General features: G+C 37.8%; 1 protein-coding gene across 1 annotated transcript in view; it reads right to left on the bottom strand.

The window, feature by feature from the left end:
• TNKS2 (tankyrase 2) overlaps positions 1 to 20,659 on the bottom strand; it is a gene marked incomplete at its 5' end in the record, with an annotated part of 80,368 nt that overhangs the window by 40,018 nt on the left and 19,691 nt on the right. The window contains 9 exon segments of the mRNA XM_014587527.2: positions 447 to 618; positions 3,979 to 4,057; positions 4,147 to 4,238; positions 7,214 to 7,335; positions 9,843 to 10,029; positions 14,481 to 14,547; positions 16,435 to 16,529; positions 17,350 to 17,425; positions 17,986 to 18,022. Coding sequence (XP_014443013.1) covers positions 447 to 618; positions 3,979 to 4,057; positions 4,147 to 4,238; positions 7,214 to 7,335; positions 9,843 to 10,029; positions 14,481 to 14,547; positions 16,435 to 16,529; positions 17,350 to 17,425; positions 17,986 to 18,022 — 927 coding nt within the window.

Raw genomic sequence — 20,659 nt, 5'->3', positions numbered from 1 at the left:
AGACAAGTAGTTGGTTATCTAGACAAATTCCACATGCCCGTAAGTATATGCAGGATTTGGAAAGGAGTTAAGAAGCTGATGGCCAAGATTTATGATATTATTTGTCATTAGGGTTGTATGAAAGATGTTTCCCTTTCAAAGTTTTCCTTTCTTTATAAAGAAGTAGCAAATATATTTCGCTCTTACAAGCTTTCTTGATAAAAAGCTAAGAGTCATCTATTTACCCAAAGAAACTGAGCAGAAGATGCTACTGGAATGAAATCGTAACAGACTTAATGATATCTGGCATCAAGTATAATAAGGGAAGACTATATTGAGTTAAAAATAAATAGCCAAAACGTCTCAAAAACTTTCTCATCAACTGCTACATAGGTAACACCTTATATGTAAACATTTGTAAAGATTAATTAAAAAAAAAAAACTAATTTCATGGAAGCATTTACTACCTTGAAGCAGTTGCTGCACATTTTCATTCCCCATCTGTAAGGCAGTAAAGCCCTGAAGGGATATGATGTTGGGGTCACACCCATAGCTCAAGAGGAGGCGGCAGGTCTGCAGATGGCCACAGTGCGCAGCTCTGTGCAGAGATGTCTGCCCAAGGTTATCCAGGGCGTTCACCTAACAGTGAAGAAAACGCTGAGATGAGTCTGCAGTGTGAAATTTAAAACCACCCAATCACGTACTTAGTACTTGGTAGTAATTTAAAAGTCTCAATTACTATTTTACGAAAATTATTATCCAGTGCCAAAACAAATATTTTTGCACACATCTAGAGCACAAATACATCAACTCATGAGGCTGACATCAGACAAGATCCAATTTTTGGGTAAAAATGTGAGATCCCGAGTAACAATTGAGTTTAGCATTGAAATATTCTTAGATTTCACTGTATTTAGAGCTAGACATTGCCCAAGAAAGTTGAATCCATGTAGTTTTATGGATCTGAGGTATAGAAATGTTGAAATTACCCCCAAGATACACAATAGTAACAAATCTAATAAATCAGTATTAAAACACTTGTTTCTAGGCTTAATAGTCTACCTAATTTATCACGTAAAAAGTAATCTGTATAGAGAAACATACTTATCGTGTATATTCACACAACAAAGAATCCTCAGCAATGAAAAGAAACAGACCACTGATAATTGGATGACAAAATACTGAATGGGAGGAGCCTTGCACAAAAGAATATATACTTCCATGTATATGAAGGCCTAGAATAGGCAAATTTAATCTAGGTCAGAAAAAAATCAAAACAGTTGTCACCTCTAGAGGTAGGGACTGCCTGGGAAGGGGCATTACTTCTTCCACAAGATAATGTTCTATATCCTGATAGGAGTTTTGGTTATACAGGTGTATGTATTAGTCAAAATTCAGAAAATGTACATTTAAGATTTGTACAGTTCAATGCATATAAATTTTACATCTAAAAAAAGAATTGTAAAAGACTCAACTCTAGTTGATGTGCACATGGACACATTCAGGGGGAAATGTACAATAATCTGCAAATTACTCTGGAATGTGCCCCAAAATAAGATGTATACATCGGGGATGGAAGGTGGCCTAGTGGATAAGTGAACTGGACTCCCACACCACTGACTATGGTTCGAGTCCTGGACCTGGTGGCTTGCTTTTTCACTTTCCATCTCTCTCTCATATGTCCCTCTTTGGTCCAATTAAAAAATAAGTAAATAAATAAAGTAAAACAATTCTTTAAAAATAAAAGATGTATACAAAAATGGACAGAGAGAGAAACTGATAGGCATGTAATACAAACCTTAAACTAAATCATAAATAACTAGTCTCCATGCTTATATAACCTGAAAAATTTATTTAAGATGCTCAGAGCTATTCACATACCCAAACTCACTGAAATGTAAAAAAACTTCCACTTTTGAAAACTTTATTTGGGTTCTACTTTGGTTAAGATTAGGGTGAATGGGCAAATGGGTGGTACAGAGGTTAAGGTAGCTGGATCCCACATGGCCAGCTAAGCAGTTCGAGTCCTGAACCCTGTGGTTCCATACATGCCAGACATTCCCAGGATTCTAATGGGAGAACGGATTGCGATGTGGCCATTTTCCCTGGGGGGTAATCTCTCACCTTCCCTCTCTCTATTTCTCTACCCTGTAGCAAGCATATACACCCTATGGCAAAAATTAAAAAAGACTAGATTGTTAGAGTGACCAACTTGTCCTGGTTTTGCTCATTTTAGCACTCAAAGTTTTATGCATCCAGAAATCCCCAAGTCCTGGACAAAACTAGATGGTTGGTTACCCTAGTCAAGATTATTTCCCAATCCCAATTTTATATGTATCCAGATAGTGCTCAAGTAGAGTATCACATGTATGAAAAAAGCAATCAACGAGAAGTTATAGAACAGAAAGACAAATGAGATGTGCCAAGCAGTCAAGCAGAAATAAACTTTATTTGATAATTTACAATAAGAAAGATCAGGATTATACATTATCAAGAATTTCACCACATCAAAGAGAAATAAGAATACCAACAGGCAACACAAAAAGAAACTAGAGAATTGTAAGTAGATCCTTAAGTGAGTGAAAACCCAAGGAAGGACAGATTTAAAAAAAAATTATTCTGCAAAATCCACTTAGAAAAGGGTCTCAGGGGAAGCCAATGGGAAAGAAGTCTTTATTCTTTTGTTTTCCCTTCATCTGGAGTTGCTCCATTCTTTCTCTGTTAAATACTGAACTCTTAGTAAAGATTTTTGTTTGAAGAAGGCAAGGATATAAACTAAAAACTGTGAAAAATGCTAAATTTAGTTGACTGTCATCTTTCTAATCAGAGATGCTAGGTATATCTTTTACTGAGTGTATTTTAAAAAGTGATTGGGTAAGAAATAATGATTTCTAGTCTTTATAAATTTAAGTTTTGAATAAATAAACGCTTTGTGTAGAAATGCCAACTGAAGAATAACAACACACCGGGTCGGCTGGCGGCGTGGTAGATAAAGATGAAAGTTGGTGCATCATGCAGCTGACGGAACAGTTACAGTCCCAGACCCGGAAGCCTGAAAAATACTTTGGGCACATGTATGTGACCGAAATCCCAAAAGGGAAAATGGAGAAGGGGCTGTATTGTGACCATCCCACATGGGGGGGGGGGAAGGTAAGTGCTCTCTAACAAGTCCCCCCCCCACGCACACACCAAGCTTATGTACCCTCTGGCAAACTAAAAAGAATGGCAATTTACTAACCTGGGAAGCTATGATCTGTTTTGTTTGTTTTATTTGTTTTTAAATTCTCAGAGGGTCCCAGAGACACACAGGGAAAAAGTATCCCTTAATGGGTGTTGCCGTGTTACAATCTCTTCTCCATTTCTCCACACTGTTAGGATTTGGGGCATGCACACACACACTTATACAAGTCTAACTTTTTCAAGTCTGAGGGGCCAGGATCCCAACTGTGGTTAGCCATGTGCAATCCAGCTCCCTTAATCACTAGGCCCTGAGGTCAACTCAAGGAGCTAGAATGTCTTCAGTCAAATTACTTGAATTATGAGTTATTTGACTGAGTTACAGAAATAAGAGGATAAGAAAGACTGTGACTGGGATCAAAAACAAGAGTTACCACGGAAACCAAGAAATAGAAGATAGGAGTGAGAAAAGGTAAGTAGAAAAGAGGTCAGGTCAGAATCAGTATGTTTAGCTGAGAATATTCTGAAGTGAGTGCTGTTAGAAAAAAATTTCTCAACAATATTTTGAACAGTGAGATGTGGTTAAAAGGAATGAGAAGGAAGGCTATACAGGCATAATGTAAATTTGAGTAAGTCCATAGACTTGCTAGCAAAAAATCTGAAACAAAACGTTATCTATAGGACTAAAAAAGTATAGCGAAGAGGGAAAAAATACTAAACTAATACTTAAAAGAGAGTAAATAGCTCAGGAAGTCAGGTTTTTCATTTGTAAACAGAAAATAAATCACTAGACTACCAAAGATTACCAGAAAGGAAGTATACCTTTGCTTCATGTTTCACCACCACTTCGACAACATCATTGTGAGCTTTCTCGGATGCCACGTGCAGAGGAGTCAAGAATCTTAAAAGAGAAAAAGTCAGACAGACCATGAATGTATTTCCTAAAAATTAGAAAGTCAATAACACTTCATTGTTAAAGAGGATACTTACTCTTTAGTCTTTTCATTGATGTTTGCTCCTTTTCTTAGCAATAGTTCACATATTTGCTTTCTTTTGGGATATGGAGATGCAGCAGCACAATGCTAAATAATTTAAATTGCATCATTAATCAAGGACTATACATAACTATTACTTAAGAACATTCTTGTTTCCAATCAAGAACAATCATGAAGTTATTTTAACCACTTTGCTTTATTTCTGACCTAACTTTGCTCTTGAAAGACTTTTTATTAAGTGGAATATGTAACAATGAACACATTCTAACAGGGCCTGAAAATCCTATCTACCAAATGATATCTGTTATTAAATATTCTGATTAAGCTTTAATGCTGTTCTACATCTTTGAAAAGATGTAGACTATGTCATGAAACATTTAAATTAACATGACCAACACCCTTCAAAATTTCTTATACTGTGTGGTATATTTTCTGCTTTAAAGGTTAAGAAAAGAGTGGTGTGGTGGTTAAGGTGATGACTGTGATTCGAGACCAAGACCTGGTGGCTTGAAAATAATAACAAATAAATAGATAAATAGTTAAATAAATAAATGAGTGTTTAAAAAAATATAATGGTTAAGAAAACACTCCAAAGGGGGCCAGCAGGTGCCATGGTGGTCAGGGAGCTGGACTTCCACATGGCTGACTATGGTTTGAATCCCGGACCTGGCAACTTGCTTTCTCACTCCCCCCACCTTTGGTCAAATTAAAAATAGTAATAACAACAATAACAAAAATAATAAAAATTAAAAAGTAAAACATCCCTAAATTTGGGGTTTCTTTATGTGAAGAAATAACACCCAAAAGCTCTGGAGTCTGCTTGGTAACGCATGATCTCTCTCAGCTAGCTGCTCCTACAGGAGGAGCTGAGACAGCCCATTTAGCAAAATCAGTGGTAGAAAATTTCACACTCTGGAATTCGAGGAGGAAAAGGACATAGGAGGTAAGGATTTGCCAGGTATAAACCTATTAAGTATCTTACTGTAATAGCCCCTATCTTTGCATGCCCAATATCCAGGGTGATACTCATGCACAACAGGTGTTCAATAAGGTCTGAATGATAAATGACTAATCAACGTGTCTAGGTTAAAATGGAAATCTAAAAGTTCAGGAACTAAAAGCTCTGGATAATTTTTAGGCAAAGTTGCTCTATACACCTCAATACACATGAAATTTGTTCTCGTGAGTTTTACCTGTTATTAACTGTAGTTTACCTGTTTTTCAAGACTTTGTTATAGATTCATTCTATAATGTTGTTGCTATCACCAAAATCATTCCTTGACCCTCAAAAAAAACCCCATTGCTAATCACCCCATCTATCAAGAGAGGATTGAGAATGGAAATAGATTATTTCTAAGAATTCTTCAGCATGTCCACCTCAAACTGCACCCCTAACTCCTCTGTACCATCCTGGGGGCAGGGCCTAAAACCTCTGAAAATCTAGGACAAACTACTCCTGTACTGCAATTACACACCAATACTTAACTACTACTATATATTTTTAAAATGAATTGTTTAATAGTAGGATATTCAGAGGAAAACAACATGTAGTTTTGGCTTTACAGGTCAGAAAACTTATCATGTGGTCAGTTACGAATTTGTACCATTTTAATGCTATTATGGTTTTAGTTTTATCTAACATTTCTTATTAGTCTGCAGCTATTTTTTTTTTAACTTGGTTTTTTTTTGTTTGTTTGTTTTTTACATGTTAAGGAGCAAAAAAGTACAAAATGTTTTATTGATAGGTTTCCATATAAACTTCACAGTTTACATCATAGCACAAGGAACAAAATTTACCATAAAGGACATTAGGTAAGCAAGACTACCAAAGGTTAAGTGTGCTCTTGAGAACACATTCATTGGGATCAACAGTTGGTGTTATGGCTATGCCGCTGGACTACCATGTAGTCCACTGTGGTTCAAGTCCCGAACCCAGTGGCTTAAACTCACACCAGGTGTGTGCGTGTGGGTGCCCAAAATCCCAAGAGAAGAATGGAGAAGGGGTTGTGGTGTGGCCATCCCCTCCTGGAGGTGATTTCTTGCTTTCTTTCTCTCTGGGAAGCGCACATGCCCTATAGCAAAAACCTCTCCCCCCAAAAAAGAAAAAAAGAACACATTCATTTATCTTCTCTGACCCAACGCATGCTCTATGATCATACAAGAATTACTTTTACCTTTTAAGTTTTTACTTTCAAGGTAGGCCTTGACTACACTATTCCCCATCTTCTACCACTTACATCCCCAGTAGCTTGAGTCTTCCCTGACTGCGTTTCCTGAGACTTCCTTACTCACAAGCTCTACAGAGTTGTCACTACCTCTACTAGGAAGACCCCTCTAAGATCCTTCACTTACACTTAGATCTATTTTTTGGGGGGGAGGGAGGGAGCCAAAAAACATGCAAAACTAGAAGAAAATTCAAGTGATTTTTATCTGGATGATGGTATAATTTTCATTACTTTCAGTGCATTCTAAATGTTCAAATATAAGCATTTGTAATATTTACAGCTCCTAAAAAAGGCAAATGATACATACATCCATAATAATAATAATGAAATTACACATAATATATGCCAGTATATGAGTACAATTTTTCTCAGAAAGGAGTCTAAAACTAATAATAGTGTTACCTTTTGGGAATTGAGATTGCCTATTTTTCTGTACTGTTTGAAATATATTTTTCATACATATGTAGGCATTAAATTTTTATTTTTTTTGGGGGGGAGAGATTTTTGCTATACAGCACATGTGCTAGCCAGAGAGACAGAAAGCAAGAAATCACCCTCCAGGGGGATGGCCACGCTATAATCCCTTCTCCTCCATTCTCCTCTTGGGATCTTGGGCACACATGTACTCATGCCCGGCATGAGTTAAGCCACTGGGTCCAGGACTCGAACCGCGGTTGACTACATGGGAGTCCAGCGACATATCCATTATGCTAACTGCTGGTCCCAATTTTTAAAAGTTAGATTTTTAAAACAATGTAACTACTAAAAGTAGGAACTATGATTAGTTTGGCATATTTTTAGTTACTGTATTTTAAAAACTGAAATCTGAAACATTACCAATGCTGTTTCATGTGTTTGAGGATGCTTGAAATTCACCATTTCCAGAGACAGATGTTTTTTGATTCGTGTAACATCAGCTTCCCGTGCAGCTTGCAGCAATGAATGGCCTTTAAATTCATCTAGGTTAAGAAAGAGCATTTAAATCTATGTGAGAATTATCACAGTGAGGGGGCTAATCTAGTAAGTCACCAGGCATCAAAACAAAAAAAAAATTATTTTCGGGATCAGCAAATGGCAAAATGGTTACGTTGAAATTCTACATAGTCAACTGTAGTTCAAGTGTGGGACCCGGTGGCTTGAAATTCATGCTGGGCATATGTGTATGCATGCCCGAAATCCTGAGAGGAGAATGGAGAAGAAGGGATTGCGGCATGGTCATCCCCCCTTGGGGGTGACTTCTCGCTTTCTGTTTCTCTGTGCCTCTTTCATAAGTGCACATGCCCTATAGCAAAAATCTCTCTAAAAAAACCCCCAGATGTATATATATGTATATATACATCTGTATATGTATATATATGTATATATATGTGTATATATATATACATTTACAAAATAATCTTACAAAATAGCCTGAGAGACGCTCTAAAGTTATTCTACAAATAACCCACCAAAAGTAGAGACAGTTGTATTCCGGCTCCTCTCAGTTACAGCCAGTTTGTCCCCACGTGCACACACAGACTCAGTTGACAGCGGACACTCTCCTAAATGGATGAAGTCTGTAGCACACTCCTGAGTGTATGATACAGACTTGTAGCCCAGAAATTTTTCACATATATATTTTTTTTTCTTTTTTTTTTTTTTTTTTGCTAGAGGGCACATGTACTTGCCAGACAGAAAGAGGGAGACAGAGAAAGCACCCCACCATGGGGCATGGTCATGCCTCAATCCCTTTTCTTCCATTCTTCAATGTCACAGGATTTGGGGCACACAAACACAACTGGTATGTTTTTCCAAGCTGTTGGGGCCAGGATACAAACAGCATGGTTTGCCATGTGGGATCCACCCAACTACGAAGCCAGCCCCACCGGTTTTCCCTTACTTACAAACATATATATATATATGTATGTTTTTAATAAAAGTACTTTAAAAATCTTACCATTTTTAAAATTTGACCAGAGAGAGAGACAGAAGGAGAGAGAGACAAAGAGTGATACAGAGACAGGAGACTTGTAAGTGGTATTCCTACCAAATAAATAACTGTAATTGGGAGGCTGGTCAAATTTTAAAAAATGATGATCATGATAAATAAAATCAAATAAATGATGCTTAAAAAACAAAAACATAACCGGTCTAGAGATAGCTCAAGTACAACAATATATTCCCAGATCAGAGTGTTCTGAGGAATGTCCAAAGAACAGAGCTTTTCTCAGGAAAGAAATAAAACAAATAATATAATCTTTACACTAACATTATGGAGGTAACAGATGGTTTTGTTCTTATCAGAGAACTGGGGACTAGGCAAACTGATATTTCTAAAAGTCATCTACAAAGTGTTTTACTCATCAGACTTAATGAGACCAACCATTATTCTTTATTGAACCAGAAAAATAAAAGACTAATAGAAGTTGCCTATTTACATTAATATGTAGCAAAACTGTGTCTGGACTAAGTGTTATGTCTTACTATATTTACTTTAGCTATGAAAACCAGAGTTTGGCCCAGGTACCAAAGCATAATACATGTTAAGATCTGAGGAATAGGGGTTACTAGGTAGCATGGTGGTTAAGGTGCTGGATTCCCACATGGCTGACTATGGTTCGAGCCCTGGGCCTGGCAGCTTGAAAATCACAACAAATAAATAGATAAATAAATAAATGTTTAAACAAAAGAAAGAAAAAAAAATTGGGGGAATGAGCCAGGTATGGTGGTTAAGATGATTGGATCCCACATGGCTGACTATGCAGTTTAAGTTCTGGACTTGGTGGCTTGAAAATCACCCTGGGCGTGTGTAGGTGTGGGCCTAAAATCCCAAGAGGAGAATGGAGAAGGGACTAAGATATGGCCATCTTCCTTGTGAGGGAGTGCTTTCTCACCCTAGCCCCCATCTCTCTCCAGTGAGTGTACATGTACTATAGCAAAAAAATAAGGGGGGGGCATGTTTAAGGGCTGGCCCTGTAGCCTGATGGTTAAGGGAGTGGATCCCACATAGCTGACCAGTTTCAATACCACCGGTTCCAGCAGCTTGAAAAATACACAGGGTGCATGTGCATGAGGGGTCAAAAATCTAGACAGGATGGAGAATGCGACATGACAATGCCCCATAGTGGGAGCGCTCCCTGTTGCCATCCCCCTTCTGGCAAGCAAGGAAGCACTATGAACTCTAGCAATTAAAAAGAAGAGAAAATCATTAAAGACAGGAGCAAAATACAAATGGATTTGTTTAAAAAGCATACCATATATGAGATTAATATTTTTAAAAAAGTATGTAACTTGACTTAAAAAATACTAGTGTTTTTTCATAGCATCTCCAGTAAGTAGAAGCTTCCAGGTTATTACATATGCTAGCCCAAATAACACCAATAACTTTAAAAAGTTCTAATTCTATTAAATGCTTCTAAAAACAAGAAAAAGTATTCAATTTATTGATCATTTAATATCAACTGAACACTGCTCATTCCATACTCACATGCTAGTCTTTCCTTTAACTGTGGCGTGGGAGCCAAGTCTATAGCACTTTTGTTGTGACAGTTCAGCAGTGTTGGATCTGCACCGTAACTTAGGAGAAGAGAACACACTTCAACCCTGTTCTTAGAAGCTGCTTCATGAAGAGGAGTAAACTGCCACAAGTCCATCGCATTCACACAGGCACCGTGCTGGGGGGGGAAAGCATGTATTTTATGTTCAGTTTTGAAAAGAATTTAGAATCATTAGTACTTTGTAAATTAACCTCGTGCAAGCCTAAAGAGATTAACTTTTTAAGTCAATTATTTCAGAAAGAAAACACATTTTTCCTAATGAAAAAATAGTTGCTGATTATCAGAGGTGCCCACAAAGGTCTATTTAACACTTTCACTGTTAAAAACAGTAATGAGTACATATGCCTCTCAGTGAAACATGCCTATGGACATGGGCTATCATGGTAGATCCATGTTTGAATTTAGTAGAAACTGTCAATAGTTTGTGAAAGTGGCTGTACCATTCGCCATTGTTATCAGCAATGCTGAAGTTCCAGCTGTTCCACAGCCTTGTTTACCAATACTTCATTTTAGTAAAACTTCTTAACTTTAGCCATTTCTAAGAAGTCTGTCTAGTTCAACCTCCCATTAAATTCAAAATCCTTCTACAGGTTCCCATCAGAGAACAAACCACCTTCCTAATGTCACACTTAAAGCTAGTCTTTCTTTTAATTGTGATGTGGGAGCCAAGTCTACAGTACTTTTATGACAACTCAGCAGTGCTGGATCAGCACCATAAATTAAGGCTTCAACACACTTTCAATGATGGGGACCTAATTCTCAACTAACATGGATTTTTTTTTCTTTTTTAAAGAGTGATTTTATTTAAACTTTTAACTTTTTTTTTTTTTCTTTTTAAAATTGACCAGAGAGGAACAGAAAGAGAGAATGCAAGAAAGCAAGCTGCCAGGTCTAGGACCTGAACCACAGTTGGCCATGTGGGAGTCCGGAGTCCTTAACTACCATGTCACTTGCTGGCCCCACTAACATGGATTTTTAAAACTAGTAGATAACTCCAGTTGTTTGGATATTCTCTTCTACATTAGGTTAAAATAAGTTTGATCCATTTGTCTTCTTTGGAGCAAAAAAGATCAATACTTTACTTTGCAATATTTGAAGGCAACTCTTATGTTTTTCTTTTCCAATATAAACATCTCAAGTTATTTCATTCATCCTTCATCTCAGATGGCTTATAGACTTGATCATCCAGGTGGCCTTCAACTAAATATATTTTAGTTTAGAAAATTCATTTAAAAAAAATCGCAGGGATCAGCAGGTGGCATGGTGGTTAAGGAGCTGGACAATCCCACATGGTCAACCATGGTTCGAGTCCCTGGATCTGGCGGCTTGCTTTCTCACTTTCTCTCTCTCTCTGTGTCTCTCTCTGGTCAAATTAAGAATAAAACAAATGAATATGTACAATTAATAAATAATTATTTTTAAAAATCTAGAGCCTAAAATAACAATAAACTCCCAGTATAGTTACTGAATAGTAAATCCATTATTACATTTGTTCTTGACACATCTACTCTAGGCAGAAAAGGATAGCTTTTAAGCAGACACATCAGAATTTACATGTTACTGAACTGGAAGTAATTTTAAAGCTCTAGAATTTTTTTAAAACATGAAGTAAGCAGAGGCTGGTAGGTGGCATGGTGATTAAGTGTGCTGAACTCCCACATGGCTGACGGCGGTTTGCGTTTCAGACCTGGCAACTTGCTTTCTTGCTTCTTCACTTTCTCTCTCTCTCTCTCTCTCTCTCACTCTGTATCTCTCTGGTCAAATTAAAATAAATAAAATAAAGTTAAATAAAGTAATTCTTAAAAAAAAAAAGATACCAAATATGTTCTCCTCTCCCATTTTGTTCTTGTGAACTTATTTTTTGATCTAATTTATTATTCATTTTTTTTTCGAGAAGTTTTCGCTATAGGGTGCGTGCGCTCGCCAGACACACAGAGAGAGACAGAGACAGAAAGCGAGAAATCACCCACCAGGGGGGATGGTCATGCCGCAATCCCTTCTCCTCCATTCTCCTCTCCGGATCTTGGGCCCGCACGCACATGTGCCTGGCATGAGTTTTAAGCCACCAGGTCCAGGACGCGAACCGTGGTTGACTACATGGGAGTCCAGCGACATAACCATTACACTAACTGCTAGTTCCCTTGATCTAATTTATTTTTAAAATTTACTTAACTTCATTATTTTAATTTGATGAAAGAGAAAGGGAAAGTAAGAAAGCAAGTCACTAGATCAGTCTTGAATTGCAGTCAACCATGTGGAGTGTCCAGCACGCCAACCACCATGCCACTTGCCGGTCTCTTGAACTTATTTCTTAGTTGATTCCTTTTAAATGCCATTTTACTAGCTTCAACATAAGCTAAGAGCATGTGAAGATGGTTCTAAACCTTGATTTTATCAACGTGAATATCAGCTATCGTTCTCAGCTCTGTGTTAATCTGCAAAATTTTAAAGTATCCCTTCTAATATTTATCAACAATAAAAACTGTAGATCACAATAAAGGCAAAGACAGAACCTTGTGCTGGCCCATTAGAGGTTCCAACATTCCCTTCTAAGCAAAGAAATTTCAGTCGACACTTTATGCACAGTTGTTTGATTGTGAATCTAGCTGACGGAATTTGTCCTCTCATTCTAGCCAGATGCATCCTCCTTGTACTCAAAGGTTATGAGGAGAAAGTCAGGAGAACTCCTTGTTATTTGGTGTCTGCCGGTGCCACACCTTCATTTCCTGAATGTTTTGCCCATAGATCAAGTCTTGGTGCCTTCTGTGCCTAGCACAGTGTCCTGGGCTCGGAAAGCAGTCAGTCACTGAATGCCAGCTTCCTCTAGCCAGGCGATATAACAAAAGGTGCCAACTGACTCAGTGTTGCCCAAGGCCTCAGCTTGCATTCCCAATTCCTGTTCACTTGCTTTCTTGGGACTTTGTTGAAGTTTAACCTCCATTCAAAGTATGACCTCTGGTCAGCCCTCCATTCTTATTTGGTAACACTACATCTTAGAAAATACTACTTAATTGTCTTTAAGTCTTGGTGTAATTTGGCTCATGTCTCACTCACGCCACAGCAACACTGCATGTGTTCTGCTGAATTCATGGCTCGGTTTTACAATCCTCCCTCTCTCATGAACACAGGTTCTCTATCATGAATGAAATAATAAACACGGAAAAATGAATTCAATTTTACAAGAAGCAAAAATATTACTGCCAGAAATATATAATATTATAGTCACATCATGAATTTTACAAAGGCTTATATGCTATTCAAGGATATCTAATCATTATTTAAAGTTTTGGGAAAATGTATTTCATGAAGGTAAATGCCCAAAAAGAAGCAGAGACACTGAAGTAGTGTCTCCTTCCCTCCCATGACGGCTGCTGAGAGAGGGAGGAAAAGTACTGAAGGGACAGACAGTGTTCAGGGTAAGAGAGGTTTCAAGACTGTAGGTAAGGAGCCAGTGGGTGATATGGTGGTGAAGGCACAGGACTCCCACATGGCTGACTATAGTTCAAGTCCCAGACCGGGCAGCTTGCTTTCACATTTTCTCTCTCTCTCTACACATGCCTTGTAGCAAATTAAAAAAATAAAGAAAAAAAAAGATGAATTAAAATTTTTAAAAATATGAAGAAATATGCTGAGGACAGATGGAAATGGGCATGGGTAATACCCTTGGATTTGCTTTCAAGGATAGATTTCTTCTCTTCCCAACCAACAAGGGTCAAAATAAATAAGGTTTCTTGCTAGTTTTGGGAAGTTGTTTGTTAAATAACAATTTCCTAGCATATTGGAAGAGTGAAGCTTACTGAGTAACTCTGTTCCAACTCAAAGTACAACTGGACGGGGCTGGCCCTATGGTCTAGTGGTCAGGAGAGCCAGAACCCACATGGCTGCCCTTGGTTTGAATCCCAGTCCCAGCAGCTCAAAAAACATGCTGGGTGCACATGTGCACATGCCTAAAACCTGACAGGATAAAGTAATGGAGAAAGGATTGTGTGACCCGCCTCTTTTGGGGGCTTCTCTCTCTGGCAAGTGCACACACACTCTGGCAATATTTTTAAAACATGGGAAGCAGAGTTCATAGTAATTAAAAACAACAATAAAAACCTCTCAGTAAAGTGATACATATATACATATGTACACTGGACACATGGAAAATAAAAAAGCACAAGGAAGAAATTACATTAATTGATAATCAGTAGGTCTCAAAACAAAAGTGAATACAACTGAAAATCTTGCAAATGTAGCTGATGGTGACTTTAGTCACCATCACTATGAGTCACTAGAAATTGTTTTCTGATAATAGCTTTCAAGAGTTTTGAAACCTCGCCTTTAACTACAAATTATAGAATCACTTAAATCTATTTACAAAATGGTAGTGCAACCTTATATTTTAAATTGTATGGTTATTTCAAGAATCTCAAAGCCATCATATGCTGACCTATCAATCACCCATATTTTCTACTCATAAATACTCCATTTCCACCAAGCACCAAAAGCACAGAAGGAGATATACTATGTATTTCACATAATTTTATAGTTACAGAAAATAACTAGGAAAGTACAGGAGAACTAACCTTGACCAGAAGTTCAGTTACTTCATAATGACCATAAGAACAGGCATTGTGTAATGGCACCAGATCACTACAAAGAGGGGATAAAACCTGTGTTATTTTAGACTCTCTAGGCCCAGGGAAATTTATAAATTAAAGTTTATTTCATTCTAATTAACTCAAATTTACACTCAGATTTAAATAGAATATGGCTTATGAGACCTTCCAATAAAAATGGTAAAAATTTAGTAACACACCTATGACTCCAAGTCCTAACAATTCTAATTCCCAAGTCTTTTTAAAATCCATCTTCCTGTTTTCCCCATTGTCACTGCCGCTGCCTTAATTTGGGTCTGTATCATTTCCCCCCTGAACTGTAGGAAAGTTTCAATCCAATTTATCCTCCAAGCAGTAGTCAGATTTTAATAAAAGATAAATGTGTGTGCGTTAATTAACATCCCTGGTGGTTCCTCCTCTGCGTTCAGGAGACAGCTCCAACTGTTCAACCAGGCACACACAATGACCTGACCCCCAAGCCTCACCCCCACGTGGCGCACTAACTAGGAGCTCCCGGTATGTCTGCACGCACTGCTGCCAGGAGCAGGGGAGAACCCTCCCTCCTTTGGTGGGTTGATCACTTCAACACATCTTTCCCAGACTCAGTTCAAATGCTGGCTCTTCTTTGAAAATTTTTTTTGTGTTCTTAGAAGATAACTTGCTATACTGCTTAAAAAACAGAGAACCAATTCCTTCATAATGGAAATAGAGAAAATTTAAAATCCTGATTTCTATCCTGAAACCCCTCTCTGGGAATCATTCACTTTAAAAATGGCCACAGCCACCATCATGATGGCCTCTGGTAGGCGATGCCACTAGTGAGTTAGTCTAGTTCTTATGTGTCTTCTCCTCAAAGGCTCACGGCTTTCCTCACGTCTTCTGAATACATGGCAGCATTACTTGCCTGAGTATGAATTTCATTCCCAACTATCTACTAGATACCTTCACTTGAGTTTCCATCATCTCAAAACCAAGTGTTCTATCTGGGAACTCAATGCTCTCCAGCAACCTTTACTCCAATATGTGTATCTTGGGTCCAAGTTAATTAGCTTGAGAATTTGAAATGAACAGTCTGCCTTTTATCCCTTTCTCTTTTTCTTCATGTCCAGATATTTGACAAGTCTTATCCATTCCTGTACTGCATTACCGCTTTCCTCTGGCTGTATTTCCATGTCCTCAGCATCCTTATCATGGATAAATGCCCAGAGTGCTCATATTTCCCTAACTCCTCTTTGCCTTCTGTCTCCTCTTTCCCCAGTGTTTCCTATATACTGCTCCAGAATGCACCTCCTGAAACTCCTTTTTCAGTAAGCATGCCCCTTACTGCACATCACAGAACGATTAAGATCACAGCATAAAGTCTGAATTCCTTAGGCTATAAAGTCCCCTAAACCTGGTTATGTTTTTGTAACCCTAACCTTCATTTGCCCCCATCTCAATCACCTGCTTCAGTCAAGATTGTCTAGTCAGTTTCTTAAATGTGCTACAAACCTGCTTGAGCTCCCACTTATACCAATTCTCTTGTATAGAGATATTTCTCAAACTCTGCTTTTTAAAACTGAGATCTACCTGATAAAGTCAGTCAAATACTACTTCCTCCTGAAGGATTTCCCAACAACTCCAGCCATCATGCAAAATTCTCTCCAGGGAACACCTTACCACCCCTCTCTATTATCACTTGGCACTCACTAGAGAACTCTTCCCATTGTGAGGTATTTTTTTCATGCCCTCTAAAGTGCAGTATAAACCCTATGAGTGGTGGGATTAAGATTTTATAGTTCCCTGTGCCTTCAAAGCAACCCGTGTATGATAAAAGCACATTGTGAATGCTATTTAGCAAAAATTGTTTTTTATAAGGTTACAAAGATTGTTATAAAGACAGTAACATTTAAAAAGTCCTAATTTTTCTCCAAATGCATACCCTTTATCTTTAGCATGGACATCGGCTCCATGTTGCAGTAACAGCTGTACAATCTTCACTCTGTTGTATCCTGCTGCCAAATGCAATGGAGTTGACTGAAATATTAATAAAATACATTAATGAAATTCAAGTAAGGGCCAAATAAAACGTATCTAAAAGTAAAAAATCCTAATTAAAATCCAATTATAACTCAACTGCCCAAATATACAGTTATCAACTTGGTTTTATAACACCCACCATATACACTGAAAGCACACATAAAGGTTTAGAATTTTAGAATTTTACAATTACAATTCTAGCAAGCAAAGAAGGAAACATTTATTAACCAAGAAAGTCTTACTAAGTTTAAGAATTAATCTGGGGCGGGGGGTGAGCAGTACATGGCATGGTGGTTGGACTCCCACATGGCCAACCATGGTTCAAATCCCGAACCTGGCCACTTGAAAATCATGCTGGGTGCATATGTATGTGTGCCCGAAATACTGGGAGAAGAATGGAGAAGGGATTGTAGCAGGCCACCCCCCTGGCGGGTGTTTTCTCATTTTTCCTCTCTTGGTCTCTCCAGCAAGTGCACAAGCTCTATGGCAAAAAGTCCCAAAAAATAAAGGATTAATACGGGGCCGACTCTGTGGCCTGGTGATTATGGCATCCAGACCTCACATGGCCAACCATGCAGTTCGAGTCCAGTGGTTTGAAAAATACTTCAGGCATGTGAGTGTGTGTGCCCAAAATCTCAACAAGGTGAAGAATGGAGGCAAAGGAATTGTAGTGTGACTATGCCTTTTAGGGGTTACTTTCTCTCTCCCCATCTCTGTCCCTCTTGATGGAGACTGAACACACTTTCTGGAAAATTATATCAGTACTCTATTTATTAGTACTCAAACATATTCTAAATTTAATTGCAAAAGGAAATACCTTCCTGCCATCACTTGCGTGGCAATTGACATTTAAAGGTGTAAGCAGAGCCATCATTTTTTCCTCGTTGCCACTCCTAGGATGCAAAAAAAACTGTATTTGTAATTTGTATTCTTTATCAAATTCTACCTAAACACATAAGAAGGAACCTCAAAAAGTTTGTGGAAAAATGGAATTAAGGTACAAGGTTATTTGGTGAGGGGGAAAAAAGCTGAAATCAGGTAGCTCTGTGGAAGAGCAGTAATGTGCTGCTCAAGAGAAGCGGAGTTTTCCATAGTGACCACAGTTCGAATTCCTGGCCCAGTCAGCCTGAAACATGCAGTGCATGTCCATGAGCACACAGATCAGACAGGCAAGAGCAGGAAGGGGATCGTGGTGTGACCAGACTCTGAGCAGGGTGTTCAACTCTTTTACATGTGCAAAAAATGCTATACCATGCATAATGACAAAAAGTCTTAAAATGAAAAACTTTAAATCCACACACAGGTTTTTTGTAATATTATTTTCTATGAATTTTGAGGACCCTTGTATTATGACCACTTAAAAAAAAAACCTTTAAAATTTCCTTATTAATAAAACAAAGAAACAAATCTTTAATGCCGAAGTATTGATGGCACATATAACATTAGTACACACCTGGCACTTTCCAAGAGTTCATCTTTCTTATATTCACCTGTGAGATGGGGGGGTTTTTTTTTTGTCATATTTTCCCTGGGGGGGGTGGGGGGGGGGGGGAGAGTAGAAATTTAAAAATTGAGTTTTATGCAAAAAGATGCTCACTGCCTATAAAGTAAATAAATCTGGAACTAAATTTCCAATAAACAGAAAATGATTATTCAAGAAAACACTGAGGAATTTTAAAATATTAATATGAGCAATGTGGAATATATATGTTTGTTATGAAAGTGAAGAAAAAGATCACTTGATACTATACAATGAAGTGTGATCACAACTAAATCAAAACAACATGCATAGAAAAAAGAAAACCCAGAAGGAAATAAACCAAAACAGTAACAAAGCTTGTCTTGGGTATTTAGAAAGTTTTTCATTTTTTTTTTTTAATCTCCCCTCATAGTTCCTAAAATGAGCATGTTATTTTGGCAGCAAACTAATGTATTCACAACTTAATTAAAAAAAATAAACCAAGGGATTAGCAGATGGCATAATGGTTATATGGCTGGGTTTACACATAGTTGACTGCAGTTTGAGTACTGGACCTGGCAGCTTAAATTCACACCAGGCAAGTGTGCATACGTGCCCAAGATCCTGAGGAGAAAGGATTGAGGTGTGGCCATCCCCCAAGGGGTGATTTTTTGCTTTCTGTCTCTTTGTCTCTCACTGTCTCTCCAGTGAGTGCATGTGCCCTAGAGCAAAAATCTCTCAAAAAAAAAAAAAAAACCCGAAATAAACAAAACTCAATATATGAACATTATAGAAATGACAGCAGAATCTATAAAGCACTATTTAGACATAATCATTAACATCTTTATGAATCCAGTACATTTTTAAAATAATTTTTAAATTACGTTATTATTTTTAATTTTACCAGAGAGAGACACATAGAGAAAGAAGGAAAGTGAGAAAGCAAGCTGCCAGGTTCAGGAATCAAACTACAGTCAGACATGTGGGAGTCTAGTGCCTTAATCACCACGCCTCCTGTCAGCCCCAAATCCAGTAAATTTTTAAACACTGAGATTATTGTTATTTAATGCTTACAATCATATACAAATAGAAAAAATGGATTAAGTGTAACTCTTTATGTTTATGGTTTTTATATTTACAAATAAATAGAAACAAAACTATAAAATCAAAAAAATTTAAATTAATATAATGATTTGCTGAAATGACATACAAACTTCTACCCACAATGTACTGACTGCTAAGGAAAGGCTTCTTTTGAACCCCAAGACTTAAAAAAGATAACAACAGGGACCAACAGGTGGTGTGGTGGTTAAGGCGCTGGACACTCCCACATGGCCAGCCAGTCCTGAATCTGGTGGCTTGCTTTCTCACTTCCTCTTTCTTTCACTCTCAACCTCTGTCTCTCTCTAGTCTAATTAAAAAACGAATGAATAAAATAAAATAAAATAAATAATTATTTTTTTTTAAAAAAAGATAACAACAAGGTGAAAGAAGAGGAGCCAGCAGGTGGTGTGGTGAATGAGGTACTAGACTCTGACATGGCCAACTGCAGTTCGAATCTTGGACCTGATAGCTCACTTTCTCATTTTCCTGTTCTTTCTTTCTCTCCTGGTCAAATTAAAAAACAATACGTAAAATTAAATAAACAATTCTTACAAAAAAAGTGAAAGAAGAAATGAATACTGAATTGATAGTCACAACAAAAACTCACATTTCTAAGTCTCTTCAAGGACTGGTCTAAATTTTCGCAGCAGCACCAAAACATCACAAAGTCCAAGCATAAGCTATTCATAATAGAACCCTTTAGGCTCTTTTTAGATTAGAAGGGATTCCAATGGTCATCAGGTGACAGGTAAGAATTTGGTAAATAATAAAGCAGAGTTGCTTTAGAGGAAAGCACGCTGACAATGGAGAAAAAATGTGAAGTAGAGGGGCCAGCAGGTGATATGGTGGCCAAGGCACTGGATTCTCACATGGCCAACAGCGGTTCAAGTCCCAGACCTGATGGCTTGAAACTCATGCTGGGCACATGTGAGTGTATATGTGCCCCAAATTCCAAGAGGAAAATGGAGGAAAAGGGATTGCAGTGTGGCCATCCCTCTGGGGAGTAATTTCTCACTTTTTCTTTCTCCATATTGCTCTGTCTCTCTGGTGAATGCATGCTCCCTACAGCGAAAACTCTCTCCCCCAACAAAAAAATCTGAAGTTGACTGATGCAACTGAAAAGCTTCCAGTTTAAACTATAGCCTTATATATCTAGACAGGTTCCAAGGACATGAATGTTAACAGAGTATAATAATTAGCACTCTTCATGGTGCTGAAATGAGTGCGCCCAGAATCCTTTTGAAAAGTAACAGCATGGTTAGTGCTTTATGAAAGGATTTCATAAAAAATGATTAAAATACATCACACACACAAAAAAACAATATGTGAAAGGATAGGCATAAATTATCTAAAAAATTCAGGGATTTTTTTGTTGTTGTTGAGATTTTTGCTATAGGGTGCATGTGCTTGCCGAAGAGACACACAGAGAGAGACAGAAAGTGAGAAATCATCCCACTGTGGGGGATATGGCCATGCTGCTATCCCTTCTTCTACATTTTCCTCTCAGGATTTTGGGCACACATGTACACGTACCTGGTATGAGTTTTAAGCTGCTGGATCCAGG

The sequence above is a fragment of the Tupaia chinensis genome, unplaced genomic scaffold (assembly GCF_000334495.1).
Source record: "Tupaia chinensis unplaced genomic scaffold, TupChi_1.0 Scaffold000217_1, whole genome shotgun sequence".
Taxonomy (NCBI): Eukaryota; Metazoa; Chordata; class Mammalia; order Scandentia; family Tupaiidae; genus Tupaia; species Tupaia belangeri.
The sequence above is the reverse complement of the archived record's forward strand: the minus strand, read 5'-3'. Positions and strand labels throughout refer to the sequence as shown.